Source organism: Cygnus olor, chromosome 17, assembly GCF_009769625.2.
Source record: "Cygnus olor isolate bCygOlo1 chromosome 17, bCygOlo1.pri.v2, whole genome shotgun sequence".
NCBI classification, from domain to species: Eukaryota; Metazoa; Chordata; class Aves; order Anseriformes; family Anatidae; genus Cygnus; species Cygnus olor.
This window is the reverse complement of record NC_049185.1, coordinates 13,012,466-13,029,676: the sequence shown is the minus strand read 5'-3', so window position 1 is coordinate 13,029,676 and position 17,211 is coordinate 13,012,466. Positions and strand designations below refer to the sequence as shown.

General features: G+C 36.5%; 2 protein-coding genes across 7 annotated transcripts in view; one reads left to right on the top strand and one right to left on the bottom strand.

The window, feature by feature from the left end:
- Positions 1 to 3,608, bottom strand: part of KNTC1 (kinetochore associated 1) — a 38,784-nt gene extending 35,176 nt beyond the window's left edge. The window contains exons 1-7 of one of the 2 annotated variants that reach the window (XR_005825168.1): positions 3,472 to 3,608; positions 2,958 to 3,095; positions 2,727 to 2,847; positions 2,220 to 2,335; positions 1,774 to 1,846; positions 696 to 773; positions 147 to 181 (exon numbers count right to left, since the gene is read on the bottom strand). Coding sequence is in view for 1 of the 2 variants with exons in the window: in XM_040577455.1 (XP_040433389.1) it covers positions 147 to 181; positions 696 to 773; positions 1,774 to 1,846; positions 2,220 to 2,335; positions 2,727 to 2,847; positions 2,958 to 3,089 (555 nt within the window). In the remaining variant the exon portion in view is untranslated. The remainder of the gene's footprint in view (positions 1 to 146; positions 182 to 695; positions 774 to 1,773; positions 1,847 to 2,219; positions 2,336 to 2,726; positions 2,848 to 2,957; positions 3,096 to 3,471) is intronic. The other variant, XM_040577455.1, reaches the window with a different exon arrangement.
- Positions 3,609 to 3,665: 57 nt separating this feature from the next.
- Positions 3,666 to 16,938, top strand: RSRC2 (arginine and serine rich coiled-coil 2). 5 transcript variants are annotated; one of them, XM_040577481.1, is made up of 11 exons: positions 3,697 to 3,796; positions 4,489 to 4,534; positions 5,992 to 6,148; positions 6,790 to 6,833; positions 9,441 to 9,631; positions 10,263 to 10,406; positions 13,984 to 14,106; positions 14,208 to 14,287; positions 14,806 to 15,038; positions 15,692 to 15,781; positions 16,302 to 16,938. In XM_040577481.1, the coding sequence occupies exons 2-11, from the start codon at positions 4,532 to 4,534 to the stop codon at positions 16,479 to 16,481; spliced, it is 1,245 nt and encodes a 414-aa protein (XP_040433415.1). In that variant the 5' UTR covers positions 3,697 to 3,796; positions 4,489 to 4,531; the 3' UTR covers positions 16,482 to 16,938. The 5 variants fall into 5 exon arrangements, with proteins under 5 accessions (XP_040433416.1, XP_040433414.1, XP_040433413.1 ...); XM_040577480.1 differs by lacking the exon at positions 4,489 to 4,534 and having other exon boundaries at positions 3,667 to 3,796; positions 14,809 to 15,038; XM_040577479.1 differs by lacking the exon at positions 4,489 to 4,534 and having other exon boundaries at positions 3,667 to 3,796.
- The last annotated feature ends 273 nt before the right edge of the window (positions 16,939 to 17,211 follow it).

Genomic DNA, 17,211 nt, shown 5'->3' with positions numbered 1-17,211 from the left:
CTTCTCCATGAATAGAAAAAATAATCACCACAATTATGAATTGTTAATAATGAGCAAGTAAGTAGTCAATGGAACATAAAGAACAAAGTTGTGTTACAAACTTTGCACTTTAACACAGATGTTATATGTTAGCAGGTATTTCTTACCTTCTTTGCCACAATCATATCCATCTTGTCAATTGCTACGTTAAAAAAAAAACATAGATAAAACCAAATCAATGTTAAATGCTTTTTAAACTGAAAAAAACACTACTAAACTTCATGTAAGATGGTTTATCCTAACCTTATATTTTAAAAAAATATATATCTTCAGCCACTGTCTTTGACAGGTTCTACTTCTATTGATCACATTATGGAGCTCCAGAAAATTTGAACTATGTTTAGCTAGACAGCATTAAATTAGTTATTCCCAATATTCTTCAGTACAGTTCAAATTGATATTGCAACTTAAAACCCTGCTTGCATAATATTCAGTACTTTCTCGAAAGCACTGAATAATAGAAACACAAGTGAAAGGAATTTTTGGAAGAGTGAAAAAATAATTTTATTATAGAACTAATTGTATATTGGATTCCCTTTAAAAAGCAACCAAGGCTGCACAGAAAATCCCAAGTCAATACCTTAATCCCTCAGAAAGCTATTTAACACAGCTCTTCCTCTCAAATTGAAATCCAAATTGGTTTGTAGATATCTTACCTTCTTGTGTTCTAGCAAGTGGGAGACACATAATGCAAAAAAAACCCTTCCTTGTGAGAATGAACATATGATAAACACCTAAAAAAAAAATCCAACAACAAAATAGACATACTGAGCTTGAGTATTCAGTAACTGTAAGGAGACTACTTGCTTAAAGATGGAAAACTGAAATAATTGGAAAAAAATAAACAAAATCTGACCAAACATTTTGAAACAAATATTTTGTCACTTTCAAAAAGTAAGTATATGCATCTTAAGAGTTTTATTTGAAATCATGATTTTTGTATGCACCCATCAGACTGTAAATTCTGTTTTCATGTCAAAACTTCATTGAAATGCACTACATTATGAAAGACGGGACTGGGAGCTTATAGAACAGGAACTACTAAAATCTGCATAGCCTGATAGGGAGGCAGAGAGAATCCTGCTTTCTTGAGTATTTTCATAGGTTTAAGACAATCTCAAAAGCAAGTTAAGAGAAAGAGGTACTGAGTTCTGGATGTTTAGTGTTTTTTATACCAGTTATAAAATAAGTAATGAGAGCTAAATATAATAGGAAAATAATTCTCTCATATAAAATAATAAAATATAATAAAAGAAAATGTAAGCAGTGTACTCTGCAGTTAGAACCTAAAAAGAAAGACAATGTAACTTGCTTTTTCCAAATATGTTACTAGGAATAAAATATAACTATTAATGTCTGGATACTTCTATTCAAATACCATATTGACTGGGACAGTGGACAGCCAGAATGAAGTTCAGGGTCACCTGAATTGCAGGATTTGTCAATGATTTGGCAACCGGACTACCATCCAAACAAAATGATCAGTTAAAAAACAAACAAACAAAAAACAGTGTTCTGAAAAAGCAATTGAATTTTCAGCTTTCCAAACGTGATTCTTTCCAATATTTTCAAGGACCTGTAGATAAGGCCCACTGGGCTAAAAGTACATCTGAAGTTTGAAATGCAAATTAAAGCTGCATCTGATTTATTTTGTAGCTTCTTTCTTTAAGAAATATTAAATGAGAACAAAATGACAAATACAGAGACAAGAAAAAAAATTATTCAAATGCTTACCTGCATCTGCTTTATCTTTTTCAATAAAGAGATTTAAGTAAGTCTTTTCATTTGAAGATGATTCAACCAAAATCTAAGAAAGCATCAACACAAAGAATATTATTGTGTTTTATCTGGGAAAAAAATAAAAACAACAACCAAAAAAAAACCCCACCATAACAACAAAAAAACACCTTTATTTGAAATACTGATCATCAGTTTAAACTTTAAGCTTTTTTCTTTCATGAAAAACTTATTGTTTACACATACCATTCCTAAATATAATTTGCTAATTTGTTACTTATGGCAACAAAAGTGGCCTTTTAATCTGTTTGTTTGTTCAAACTAGAAGATGTGTTCAAAACACAGGAATATTTATATTTTGATATATTGGAGAAAGAAAAAAAAAAAGAAATCCAAAGAAATTCTGGGCTTTCAGCAAAATTAGGGCAGAACAAGTACTATACCTTAGTCAGCAAGGTTTGTTTTGATGGAATATGAATAAGATGTAAATTGCCACTTCTCTCACCAACGACAAGAAATTGTCTTTCTTGACACATACCAACTACATCCACATTAGTATCTGAAAAAGATATCAGAATGTTAACTATTAAGTTTTTTTTTTTACTAGTAGACATTCACGTCTGAAACACAGGAATTAGACAATACAGTATTCCAGATTTCTTCAAAGTTACTTACTTTGATAAAACAAAGTACAGGAAAGGACGTACAGTGAGTGGCTTTGCTATCCATTATTCCCATTGCAGTGAAAAGTTAACAAGCATTCTAATTAAATTGTTAAGGAAATAGCTTGTTAATGACATACAGAATCATGTTTTATTATTTAGTTATTCACTATAATACCTCCTCTTACAGGGTAGGTAGATATGCAAGATACTTGCTGTATTATACAAAAATAGTTGTCTTTAAAAGTCAGTTTTGACTTTCAATTGAATTATAAGTAGTGAACTTACCAAACTGAATGTGCAGCTGAAGAGACTGCCCAGTGCTGTCAAGAAGAGCCACTGATCTGTCAACAACAATAATACTGCCATCCCTCGAGTTGCATGCGTACAGCTGTGGATTAGCTAAGACCTGAAAAAAAAAGATTGTTACGTATAATAACTGAAACACTTTGCAAAACACGTCAAAGAAGTTGTCATAATTATTAAGAAATAGAAAAATGCAGTTTTAATGAACTCTACCTTTTCTGAAGACGTTATTTGAAGTAGCGCATCCACTTGGTACAACGCACTTCCACATTCATGTCCTATGCACACAGAGAGCTGCTCGCTTTCTGTGTCATCATTGGCAAGAATTTCAATGTCATTCCACATTCTTACCTGTGATAAACATATAAGCAACATGCTGTAAAGCAGGATTTTAAGAAGACATGAACACATATAGATCATAATTTTTATTATTCTATTGTTATTTTGCCTGTAAGAGGAAGAGAATTGGAATAAACCTTGTAAAGGTGTGCATAGAAAAAACAAAATTTGCGTCTCGAGAGCAATGAAGAAATGGAATGAAGAAAACTTAAATCGTGAGAGGAATTAAAATATAAGGAGCAAAATATAAGGCTAAGAGCCACGAATCCCGGCTGATGATCTGGCGTGCCCAAAGAACGCAGCTCAGGACGGGAGCTTTCGCACCCTGAGGTGGATAAAATCCAAAGGCAGAGACCCCCTACCCCACAGCAGCCCCATGTCCCCTCACCAAGCCACCGCCGCCCCCCTCAGCCACCTCAGGCTTTCAAATTGGCGGGAGCGCTGCCTGCCGCTACGGGTCGCGGCGTGGGCCACGCTTCTGCCAACCGCGAGCGCCTCCCGCCCCGCCGTTGCTAGGATACGGCCTCGCCCTCCTCTCCCCCCCCCCCCAGAATGCAGCGCCGCTCGCCGCCAGGCCCCGCCCGCGGTTACATCCGGGCACCTGGCGGCTAAGGGGAGGGGGCGGGGCCGGGCGCCTCGCTGCTGAGGGAGGCTGCGTCGCGGCGAGGAGCTGCTGAGGGGAGCGGCGGCGGCCCGGGCGCACGGAGATGGCGGTGAGGGGCCGCTGGGCGCCGGGGAGCGGCGGAGGGAGCCGAAACGGGGGCTGCGGTGGGCCGGGAGGGGAGAGCACTGCGGGATCGGGAGGGTGTGAGCGGGGGAGCCGTGTGCGCGGAGAGACAAAATGGCGCCCGGCGGCTCCCCGCCGCCATGATGGGCCGCGGGCAGGGGGGGCCACTCTCCCCCTTTGCTTCTCGCCCCGCTTCCAGAAGTTTCTGTCTCGTCTCTCAGGGCTTGGAGAGAAGCGGAGAGGTCCCGTGGCCTCAGTCTTGTCGTTTCCAGGCTGGGAAAGGGGCGCTGGGGTTGTAGGAGAGGGCTCTTCCCCAGGGCGCAGGCTTCGAGGCAGCTGAGGGAAGGATCCGGCGGTTGGGCCGTGCTCGGTTCTCGTTGAGGCAGCCCCCCCCTTTCCTCTTACTTTTCTTTGTGGTTGCTCACAGGCCCGCGATCTTTACCGTCTTGTTGAGGTTAGTGGATAATTAGTTGCATCTGTGGGCCTTTTTTTATGGTTAACGTTGTTGGGAAACTTCTCTGCTGGAGTTATCTTTGCTCAGAGTCCAAAAAGAATCACCACCCTTCGTACACGGGCTGAGGGTTTAGTTTTGTTCCTGATTAAATAGTGTTGGGCTTCATATAAGGCTGCTGCAGAAGTAGTTCTCTAAAAGTGATGCGAATAATTTTTTTTCAAAAGGTGCCTAATTCTCTCGAGTGTGCAGAAGAACTAGTGTCTTAACATGGTAAAACTTTTTTTATGTGGACTTTTAAGTAGCTTTTGATGTTGAATCTGCTATTGTAAATCCTTGTTTTGAAACTTGACCAGTAGCATAACAGAACTTTTGGAGAAAACTTACTCTCATCGTGGAACAGACGGTTTCTCAGTTTACATAATTCGTTAAGAATAGGCTTTTTTTTCTGTAAAAAAGGCTTGAAGACTAATTATGGACTTTTTTGCTTTGTATCTAAATTGCAAGCGTTATCTTTGAGGTTCTTCTGCAGTACTAGGTGAGATGTAAATCCTGAGCCCACGGCCAATCCATCAGTAATTTAAGAACTGAAAATAGTTTCACTGAAGTCTGTCAGATTTTTCTTGCTTTCTAAGGCTGAGAGAGCACAAGGGCATTAATGAACAGCAGTGTGTATGGGTAACGGGACTAGGAAAATGTGACAGTGTCCTCAATTCAGTTGGTTACTACATTTAACTTAGAGAGTTAGCTGGTATTTTCCTTATCCTGCTCAAGTAACTTCGAAATCTTGTTTAATATGGATCTCAAAGTTTCTTTGAAACTTCTATGAACTGAGTCTTTTGGAAACCTTAGGTTAAAAAGAGGAGGGACTGAGCGGAAGGGGAAGAAACGTGGAGAAGCATCTGATAGATGAGGAATGCTGAGGATCGTGATGGCTAAGATCAGAAATCAGGGAGTTGGTTCCTGCTGTTTCAGGATACTGGGTGGAGTATTAGTATTCAGAATGGTCACTGAGACAGTAGTTAAAGTTACGCTGCAGATGCAGTCTGAAGTGTTCAGTGCTCCAGATGTTGGTCTGGTTTGAACTAGATATGGCATACTATGTGAAACAAGAGGTAAAGATCTGCTTTCTCTCTAACTTTTAGAGATTCTGTTACGTTCTAAAGGTTGTACAGATAAGTCTCTGTACATCTGCAAATTAATAAAGAATTGGGCAGACTGAACAGTAGTAGCTGAAATATAAATCTATAGATTTGTATTTCATAATGTGCTGTAGTGTGTTACTAAGAAAGTACCATTAATACGCTTGTTTTAACCACAATGATCAAGAGATCTAATCTAGTACTCATAGTATCTGTTGTGGTTTAAGAAAAATCGGCTGCCTTATTTTCACAGTAATAAAAAAAGTAATGAAAACTAGGGTTCAAAGTGTATTTTTACTGAAAGCTCATGGAAAAAAAGTAAAGCACATTCTAACGTAATGAGAGAGCAAAATGTTTGCTGTATATTAGTTCTGTAATAAAGTTTTGAAAAATCAGTCTGTATGCAGTTACACAGTTTGCTGCAAGTCTGTCCAGCTCTTGCCTAACTAATAATGGGATCGCTACTCACAGGCTTGTCTTCACAGAAAATAACTTTGTGTGTCATCCAAGGAAGTACTAAGTAAATAATTATTTATTGTTTTGAAATCTGAAGTTTTTGATTCTTAATCATTCTGTTTTCATGTGTAGGGCAGTGATACAGAACGAGAGGCAGTAGCCCCAGAAAAGTCCTCTCCAGAAAGAGAGAAGAAAAAGGAACAATCGGATGCCTCAAGTTCCCCCAGAACATCAAAGCATCATTATTCAAGATCCCGCTCACGGTCAAGGGAAAGAAGACGGAAATCAGGTATGGTCTTCATATAAGCAAAGATACTTAATAAAGTTCTGTTTGTTTTTTGTTTTTTTTTTACTTTGATATAATTAAATTGTATATGCTTGTAGAACTGAAATATCTTTAAAGCTGTTTCATAGACAACTCCAGTAACTTGATAAAAAGGGAAAAAAGTAGAATGCAAAATCAAAATAAATAGCTTTAAATACATTATATTTAAACTTTTTTCAATTTAAATGGTAGAAACGTTAAGGACTTACATTATTAGTCTTCAGAGGATCTGATGGGGAGGCTAATAATAAAAATAGTTCCAGGAAAAAACAAACGTACTACTCTGTCTTTATTTTAATTAGGTTTGGTTAGTAAGAGATACTTTTGCATGGTTTGTAACAAAAACAAAGCTAACTGTCTGAAAAAATACAATGTGACTAGAACATGGCAAACTTATTTTTTGCTGTCAGAGCTTAAACAAATGCAAAGAATGAATTGTTCATGGTTAGAGTTCACGTTCTGCAGTACATACTCAAATAATACCATTTGTGTTTTAAGTCTTTATTCTTGGCTTTGTGTAGTGGAATAACTAAAAGAAACTGAAAGATCAGTCAGCTGATCTACTCTTTAGCTTAGTAAATGATAATAAATATCTCCTTCTCCAGATGCTGAAGGAAGAAAACACAGAAGCCGGAGCAGAAGCAAAGAGGTAATTAACACTTTGTAGTGATTAGGTAATTGTACAATACAGCTTTAAAAGTACCTTGTAGTAATGCACATATGTGTAAACCTATGTAAATGACTTTTATGGTAAGTACAAGAAATTGGAAACTCTAAGCTTAAAAATGGATATGGAGATCCTTTCATAGTGAAGCATGATTGCAGCCATCATGTTGACAAGGTAATAGTTTTATAGAAAATCGCTTTCAGAAACTAGTAACTTAATTTATTTTTTATTTCTTTCTATTTTTTTTGTGGAAACAGCCAAGTGAAAGGATTCATGTGGAGAAGTAGAATGGTGTTCTTGATGACTTTCACAGAGCTTCCATTAACCAAAAGCCTTCGGTGGCTTTAATCCTGGCCAATGTTCAGGACTTCCAATAATACATATCAATCTACTTAAATACATTAAAAACAATTACCCACCTGACTGAGCTCTGTCTATTGCATCTATTAATTGTAAAGACTGTCATAGCTTGACAAACAAGCTAGATCAGCTGGAAACATGACAGTAGCAGCAAAATTTCAGAAGGCTGTCTTTTTTTTCATAATATATATATATATATATAAAAATAAGGCAGTGGAAGAGACAGCATCGGTAATGTTTTGGAAATAACTGGCTTACACACCAGAGAAGAGATAAAATGAACAATCCAGGAACATCAAAATAGAAAGGAAGCTTAAGCCATGTGGGGCAATAGCAGGCTGGGTCAGATGAGGGACTTCTAACTTTAACCTGGGTCAGGAACTTTTTCCCCGATTCCAATGGAAGCTCTGTTTTTTTCTTTAAAAAAAAAAAAAAGGAAAGAGGAAAAGGAAAAAATAATCTAGGAGAATTTTTGTGAAATTGAATATATTGTTTAGCTCACATGATAACATTTCTATAATAAATCATACTCAGCGTGCTAATGCGCGAAGAGACTGAACTGAAGACGCTGCAGACTCAGATAGCAAAATTATAAGCCTACTTCATGATAAGGTAACTATTAGTCATTCAAACTCATATTTCCCTTAAAAGTATCTTAAATCCGTTATGGGATATAATGGTGTTTATTACTAAGTGTGTGCCTGGAAGACTGATTAAAAAAAAAAAAACACAAGTGGTTTTCATGTTCAGAAAAAAAAATTCCTTGCTTAAAATTGTCCAGTGTTCTTACCATTCTGTTACATCTAATTGTAATGTATTTAGCATTTTCTATATTTCACTGTGAGCATATTATGAACTGTCCCATGGTAGATTTACTGTTTTTGTTAATTTGCAAGATCAAGATCATTGTCTGTTGACTAAATACTGAATATCGATAATTCTTTTATATATACCAGAACAGCTACTTATATAAATGCATATTTAAAATTAATGTACAAGTAATATCTTAAACTATTCAACTGTGTTTTTATGTACCAAGTAATTCTTGAAGGAGTTAAAATACTGTAAAAGCAGGAAAAAGTATCTTAACACATCACAAATATACATGAATTATAATTGAATATATTTAGAACCTGATATACGTTAATAAGGAGTTAAAAATGTTTGGATAAGTGGGTATAAGCTAGTTACAGCATCTCCTACTGACATGTTTGTTTTGACACAGGGTTATGCTTATGGACAGATTTTAAGAGTATTTAACATAAAATAGATTTAGATAAGCAAAAAAAAAGAACTGAGTTTTAGTCAAAAATGGTTATATCATAAAATTTTGATTTGAAGCAAAATATTGTTAAGTATAGGACTGAAGTGGGCTATGCTAGAGTACAAAATAAACTGGGTATATTAAGAAAAGGTGTTGATGTCATGACTTAGTCTCTAAGGAAAACACTGGCAAAAATCAGGTCTGTCCTTGCTAAGTATTTTTAGCATTGCAGCTATAAAAAGGAATCTTTTTTTAAGAGACACTGCAGGAAGAAATTGCGGTATGGTGGAGCAGCAAATCTTTAATTTAAATCTGCTGTGGGAGGTACTGGAGTAACGCATGTTGGTTTTAAATACTAAAAATGGGATCAACCATATAACTTCCTATTTTGCTTTTTACAAACTGTTGGAAGTTACTGACTGAAGAGAGTTTTGCTCTAAAAACCAATTATCTACTGATGCACAGAGGAGTATTTTAGTTCCAAAAGCAAAATATTCTATGTCTGCAACTGTGTGAACGGATTTTAATGATTCTTTCTATATGGTAGACTTAGACAAATACTTAAATGTTAACTAGAAATGTGATTGTGTATATATGCATATCCGTAAGTTGTCAGATAGGCACATACTATGTGTTTGGAATTTAGGACAAAGACTGAGAATGACAGTTGTTTTTGTTATAATGCTGTGAACTCTCATGGAAGCTGTGTAAAGATACCTTGATGGGTGTCTTCAAAACTCCTTTAGACAGTGGGGAGGAGGGAAAATGGGGACAAATGATAGCGTGCATTTGCAACATTGGGTAGATGGTGGCATTAGGTAAAGTAGCCCATCACTGTTGATTGAGTCACACTCCTAAGGTTACTAATGTTGCATCACAACTTATCATTTTTTATCTTCTGATGCCCATACTAACTCTCTTTGTTGCACTATTTTCCTGAAAGAACCAACTTCTTCTTAAAACAGGCAAGAAGACACGAATCCAAAGAGAAGTCCTCCAAGAAGCACAAATCTGAAGACCACAATGACAAAGAACATTCTTCTGACAAGGGCAGAGATAGCCTAAACTCATCTGAAAATGGTGAGGATAGACATAAACGCAAAGAGAGAAAATCGTCAAGGGGGAGGAGTCATTCAAGATCCAGGTCTCGTGAAAGGTAAATTGTTTTATACGATTATTTTTTCTTTAAAAAAAACCAAACACATTCACAAAAACAGTGTTTGGAATTTGGGTTGACTTTGATGTACAACTGAATTTTGTTGCTGACCTAATTTAATTCTGAAGTATCAGTTTATATTGTATGTTCCAGATCTGATTGGATAGTGCATTTGCTACTTGTTTTTTCCAGATGACTTCTGAGTAAAGCTACTGAGTATCTCTAAGTTTTTTTGTATAGGTGATGTCGATGTTAGCCCATGTTTGTAACTTACAAACAGATTATAGAAAACTTATCAGTGGAGCATATGATATGTTCCCTATTGGTGTTGACAGGAAAGAAGTGCAGGTGTGCACTTTAGTGAACAAATAAAAATAGCTGTGTTGATCAGTATGATAGTTTACTTAAACTCTGCATAAGTCACATGTCAGTGGTGGCTGATGGTAGTGTTTCATTCCTTTCTCATTTCATCTCCTAGTTCTAAGCTCTTTCAGGCATGAACTTTTCCATGTGATATTTGCAGTCCACCCTACATTGCCTGATGCATTTTGGCCTGTGGTGACAAACTTGAATGTAAGTCCATAACTAAAATCTGAATTTAAACATGAGGAATTTGGGACCTCTGTTTCAGACGTCATCGTAGTAGAAGTCGTGATAGGAAAAAATCCCGATCTCGCAGCAGAGAGAGAAAGCGCCGTGTAAGATCTCGTTCAAGATCACGATCTAGACACAGACATAGAAGTAGAAGCAGAAGCAGAACTAGGAGTAGAAGCAGGTAAGTGTTAACGAGCACGTACGCGTAGTGGTGATGGTTGAATAGTCTGTGGGGTGCTGTTGTATAAAGGAATGCTGGGTTTGGCCAGTTAACGCCTATTCAGTATAACTTTTTTTTATCCCCTTAACTGTATTAACACTGTGTTAAGCGCTAGGTAGTGCATCTGTTGATGGAAACAGTTGTGCTAGACAGGTTACGTGTGTCAGGTTCTCAGCTTTTCATAGCATGTTTTCATGTTAGCAATTAGAAAAGCTTAATTGGTTACTTTGGGGGTATTGTCTAAAACCACTACTTTAAAAAAGCTGGCTGATAATTTAGAAGGAAAGTAAATAATGTTTTGAGTGGTATGATTACCACAGTTCAAGCTCTTTGGGCTTCTCGTGTCAGAGCTGAATTTACTATCTTAAATTAGGAATATTTATGTAGAGAAAAAAACAGTAAGATGCAACTGACACTTTCATGTATTTTATGTGAGAGTAGTATGATTAGCAGAGACTAATTCTCTCCCTTTGTGTTTATATCATAAAAGGAAAGTGGACCTTCTGAACAGAGTGTTTGCTAATTCTGATCTGTTCAACATTCTGTTTAAATATTTCTAGCACAGGTGTTGTAGTGCTGAGATGAACTGAATCAGATGGACAATTTTTGATCTGTGTACTACTCTTTGTTAGTCATTACCAGCTTTCATGTTGAGCTTTACAAAAAAGAATATTACTACTTTTTCTCACTATTTTGGGTGCTTGCATTTGTTCCTCAGACTTAAATTCCAGAAGCGCAGGTTGAAACTATCCGGGTGAACAAATGCTAGCTTATTGTGTGTGTGTGTGTCTGACAGAGTTGAGAACAGTGCCTCACCTGGAATATACTGGAGTTGAGGTTTTCCTCCCTGCACAGGAGTTAATGTTTTCCAGCCGATGATTCATTCAGTGTTTTGTTGTGGAGTTCTCAGTCTAATTGCATGTGTCAGTCTATTTGCATGTGTCACATTCTTAATGTCCTGGAGGATTTTCTGAATGAGTAGGTTGAAATATGATATAATGACTGCATTTGGGGACAGCTGTGTATTTTTCCACCCTGCTTGTCTAAAGTAACAACAAGTAGTTAGGATGCAAATTGATGTCCCTTCAAAGCTCCCAAGAAAGTGTTGTCAGTGTTCAGTTCATTTAGTAATATTTTTCACTAGCATATTTTAAATTGCATATTTGAATGGTGAAGATATTGGGTATGACTACTCAATATTACAGTGGACCATTGGAGACTTAAGAATGTAACGCTACAGCATCACTTGAGAAACTGTTAAGAAGACTTATGTTTCTGAAGAACATGTTGAATTACATGGTTTGTGTCGATTTATTTTGGCATGCGCTTTCTACCAAACTTTCAGCTGGGGTGAGTAGAGCTGGGTCTTCAATTGGTATACACACGTTATTTGTGCTTACTGCTACTTAAGCCACCTTTTAGCATGGTGTGTAAGGTTCCAGTTTCCCATTGTTTACAGGTATTATAAATTATGTGCATTTAAAGTTCTTAAAAAGTCACTTTGAACACTTTGTGTAATGGCTCCATGAAAACTTCCTGTCTCAGAACTTTTTTTCCTTTCCCCTTTTTTTTAACTTCTGCAGTAGAATTCAAATTACCTGAAACAGAACAGCAGTTGTGGGAAGATGTAGTAAGGGATAGTCATAGCTTAAGAATTTAACTGTGATAGATAGACTGCAAGAATTCATTTCTTTTAAGTATTGTTTGTTTCTCGGATGCTAGGGAAGGGAGAGTAAATGAGGCATGAGTCTTTAACAGTAGCTAGCTAGAACAGTTAATCATTTCTGGGCTCTGGTGAAGTTGTTGGAAAGATAATTATGGTGCAGACTTCAAGAAAAACTCTTCACAAGCCAGATAAGCAAGATGTGAAAACCTAACTTGTTAAAACTAATAAATTCCCCCTAGTTATGAAATGCAGTTTTGCTGTGTTGCAGTTCGCAGGCTATGACAGTAGCATTTGTAAACAGTAGAGCTTGACCTTCTCACGGTGAATTTTGCATAACCTCAAACTCACGTTACCAAGTGATCTGTCCTCGCTAGCATTTAAAGTAATCTTGTTCTGTGAGCACATACACCCTTTCTTTTGTTGCGTTGCTCTGATTAAATGAAAGATGGAAAACATGACACCATCTGCTTATTTCAAATGAAAATACTTAAATACAAAAGCTCAAATATTTATTTCCTTGATGTTTACCAGTGCAATAAAGCATCAGACCAAAGACAAGACCAAACTACAATAGTCAGCACGGCAAAAATGAAGGTATCTTTGAAACATGCATTACATCTTATCTCAGGAATGCAGATCTGTCACTTCCCAGTGCCTGAATCTGCATCTTGCCATCTTCTATTAAAAGATAAGTCTTGACTCCTTTGTATTCTACCAGATTTGTCATGTAAACAAGGATCTGTTTTGTGACTTCAGGCTGCATTTCATGATGTTTGTGGATGCTGCACAAATTGCAAACAGAAGAAACTGAATAGTCGAATACCATTTAAAGTGGCTGTACTCAAGTTAGTCATTACCTCAGATGGTTCAGAACATTTAAGTATCAAATTGCAGAAACATCTCATGTGCATCGTAACTTATTGTTGATGGCAAATCTGGTGATTTCTCTTGTAATTCAAGCTTTGTTGGAAATTTCTAGAATTGATGACTTTGTTCAAAACATGAACCAGAGGCTTAAATAAGGAATAAACCTTTATTTCTTGTAGTTATTAATCATACTGGCAAAGAAAAATAACTGCTAATGGTAGTTTGTATATTTTTAGCAGCTGCTGCTTAAAAGAAACTAGATTTATATCCTATAACAGCAACTTATACTTGGGAGGAGAGGTTACTAAATGATAGATGCACTGGATGTTTTGGTGCCGTGATTAAAAATAAGTTTAAGCTGGATTCTTTTCAGTTTGTCAGCCTTCAGATAATGCATGCATCACAGTCCTCTGCACAGGTACTGTCCTTCAGAGCTTTTTTTTTTTTAAAGTGTATAAATAAGCTCTCCCATCTAGTTTGATATCCTCCCTCAAAAAGTAGTGCAAAGAACATTTAGTGACAAGTACAGAGAGGAGGAGAACAGTAATTTCCCTGAGTAGTATTCCAGTTTTTGACTTGGGTCTATTCACAATGCTGATTCCTAACATAATAATAGTGCTGTTAAGTCTTAATTGTTTTAAAGCCTTCTTGAGCCTTGGTCCGTTTTAGTTTTCTTGCAGTTGACATACCACAAGTTACATGACAATTTTGCTTGTCAGGAGTTGGAATGAAAAATCTTACACTAAGTAAAAGGGTAAATGAATACCCAGAATTACATGTTGTTAGATCTTGCAGTTGGAAAAACTCAGTTTTAACTCTGCTTTGTTACAATGCAAGCGTGACTGTTACGCTCTTCTAGTATAATCTCTGTGAAAGCTGTTTTTGAGAGCTCTGCAAATTAATCTTTCTACAGTCTTTGAGAGACGTGATTGAATACTTTATGTAATGTTAAGATTTGTATATATACCTTCATTGTTTTAGTAAATGTCTTAAATTTGGTTACAGAGAGCGCAAGAAAAGAATTGAAAAGCCCCGAAGGTTCAGCAGGAGTCATAGCCGGAGTCCAAGTCCACCACCTTTTCGGGGACGAAATACAGCTATGGATGCACAGGAAGCATTAGCCAGGAGGTCAGAAATTGTTACGATTTTAATGAAATGTAGTATAAATATGCTGCTGCTGATGACTTTTGCATGTCTAAATACTTCTATACTCATGTATTTATTTATAGGTTGGAGAGAGCAAAGAAATTGCAAGAACAGAGAGAGAAAGAAATGGTTGAAAAACAGAAGCAACAGGAAATGGCTGCAGGTAACTTATGAATATTATATTAAATCCTGAAGAATAACATGGGTGGAACATAATGCAGGCTTATGTGCTGAGTGCAGCTTGACTTTCCTTTGGTTAATTGTACCAAGAATGACAAGTAGAAATAGGAAATAAAGGGGAGCGGGGATCAGACAGATGGGGGGGAAAAAAAAACTACTAGGATTTCTTACTATCTTACAGTATTGATGACTTGGTATCAAAAATGTTGTGTGTTAGGCTGGTAAACAATTTTGTGATGTCCATTGGACCCTTCCTGTATGTGTCATTCAGCAAAAATTTGAAAGCTGTTACCAGTTCAGGGGTATTTGGAAGCATGAGGTACATTATTCTGACTTTTACTAAAACTATTGGAGAACTGTTTCTTAAAATATAAACACGGCATTTATAAATTATCATGCATTTCTTATTTTCATCTTATTGCTAGTGAAGGGAAGTATTTGTCTTTGAAAAAAAAAGTGTGAGCTTACTGTCTGATAGCAAGTTACCGTTCTTGTCTTTAGCAGCTGCAGCCACTGGAGGTTCTGTTATTAATGTTGCTGCTCTTCTGGCATCGGGAACACAAGTAACTCCTCAAATAGCAATGGCAGCTCAAATGGCAGCACTACAAGCAAAAGCACTAGCAGAGACTGGAATAGCTGTGCCTAGCTATTATAACCCAGCAGCAGTGAATCCCATGAAATTTGCTGAACAAGAGAAAAAGCGGAAGATGCTTTGGCAAGGCAAAAAGGAAGGGGTAAGGTCTTACTTTCATAAAAACTTGCTTGGAAACATCTTACCAGTAGTTCAGGAGTGCTTATTAATATTATTTTCAGTTAAAATGCTTTCATACGAGTTTACCCTATTAAATACATCCAGGGTAAAACTGGGGAAATGAAAGGACTAAGATGACCACACCTTCAGTGACAAGTGGTAGTAGTGACACAAGCCTTAGGAAAACAGCTGATACCATAAGATCCAATTATACCTCAAATTTTAATGTCAACTTTATTAGTAAATAAAACTTCACACTAAATACCAAATACAGGCAGTCTCTTCTTACTGAAAAGTGATTGCTAACATTAGACATGCATTTAAAAATAAATTCCATAATTCACTTCAGGCCTGTGTTCTGACAAGGTTCCCAAACTTGATGAAAATGAGTGCATCTGTCCAAGAAAAGATTATACCTCATTTTGAAATCTGTGGTTAAGCAGACTTTCCTCACAAGAAGTTTCTGTGGGGATGCCCCAGGAATGTCAGACATAAGGTGGAAACATTTTGCCTCCAGCTTTGCTTACAGCTACATAGTGGTTTCATTTTTAATACAGCTCTTCTTTGTTTGCTATTATATTGTGATATTAACAGAAAAGTATGCTAAAAGGTGATGTTTGTTTTAATCTTGTGCAGGATAAATCACAGTCTGCAGAAATATGGGAGAAATTAAATTTTGGAAACAAGGACCAAAACGTCAAGTTCAGAAAACTGATGGGCATTAAGGTAAAGAGTTACGAATGTATAATTAAACTTATTATTAATTGTAGGATATCAGGTATATCCGTACTTATTAAGGTACTCTCTAAATTAACCTGTTCTATGTGGTATAAATAAAAACTTACAGTATTGCTTATTAAAGTTTACAAGCAACATCTAAATTAAATTCAGATTTTAGAATTCAGTCGTGTTTCTTGAATGTGTTCAGATTTGTGACAACAGTGGTAATTGTAGCCAGTTCAATATTCATAATAGAATGTTCGTATTTTGTAGCTATCTCTGTATAGATAGTTAAATGGAGATTTTTATTTTTGAAGGAGTTAGAAAAAGGACCTTAGTGAAGGAATCTACATGTTTCTTTGTCACTGAGAGCAAAAGCTACGCTGGAATGTTACAGCAGTAAAATCAGATGCTTGAATTCTTATGCTTTTGAAAACAACAAAATTACTAAGAGTTTAGGACAGCTGTAGCATATGAAAAGCACTTCTACAAAGCTAATGTTTATTTTCTTCTATCTGGTTTCTAGAGTGAGGATGAAGCTGGCTGTAGTTCAGTTGATGAAGAGAGTTACAAAACGCTGAAACAACAGGAAGAGGTTTTCAGAAATCTAGATGCACAGTATGAAATGGCAAGATCACAGACGCATACGCAAAGAGGAATGGGATTGGGGTTTACATCTTCAATGCGAGGAATGGATGCAGTTTGAAAACAAGCAATTTTAAAGTTTGGGACTTTGGAAGGTTCTTGTTCAAATGTTGGGTCCTTGTTCACCAAAAAGCTAGCATTCTAGCTTGCATGGGTGTTGCATTGACTTTAATTTATTGATAAATACAATTTTTTTTGTAAATATCAGATCAGTGATACTGGTGTTAGTGTTGTAATCAGGTTATACCCACTTCCATTAAACTTGACAGAACTTTAGAAGGACAGTATTTTTTAGTTAAAGTTCTACTTTTCAAACCAAGCAGCAGATGGGATAAACTCATACATGGATATTTCGTGTCCACTGTCTTGTGTACTTTTGTACTTTAACCTTGTACAGTTATTTTCAATTCTTGAAACATGAAAGAAACATTGTGTAGATGTTATTTAGCAGTCCAGGCCAATAGGCACATAATCCAGCAAAAAAACCCTGGTTAATAATAAAGAAGTTTTTTCTCTAAGGTCTTATTTTATGTTAATTAGTTGTCTTTTGGCCGAATTCTAAGGAACCTATAGGTAAGAGATGTCAGAAAAGTTAGGAGAGGTCAGAAATAGAGCATCTGTTCTGCTTTGCTTGTTTTGAAGTACACTTAAGGAGATTAGTGATACGGATCGCAAATCTGGTGATTAATGCTGAACTTATTTTTTTCTGTTCTTTGTTAATTTGGTACTACTTTCCTCTTGGTAAAGAGAAGGGACAAAAAAAAGTGGTGAGAAAGCCAAGGTGCTGGAGC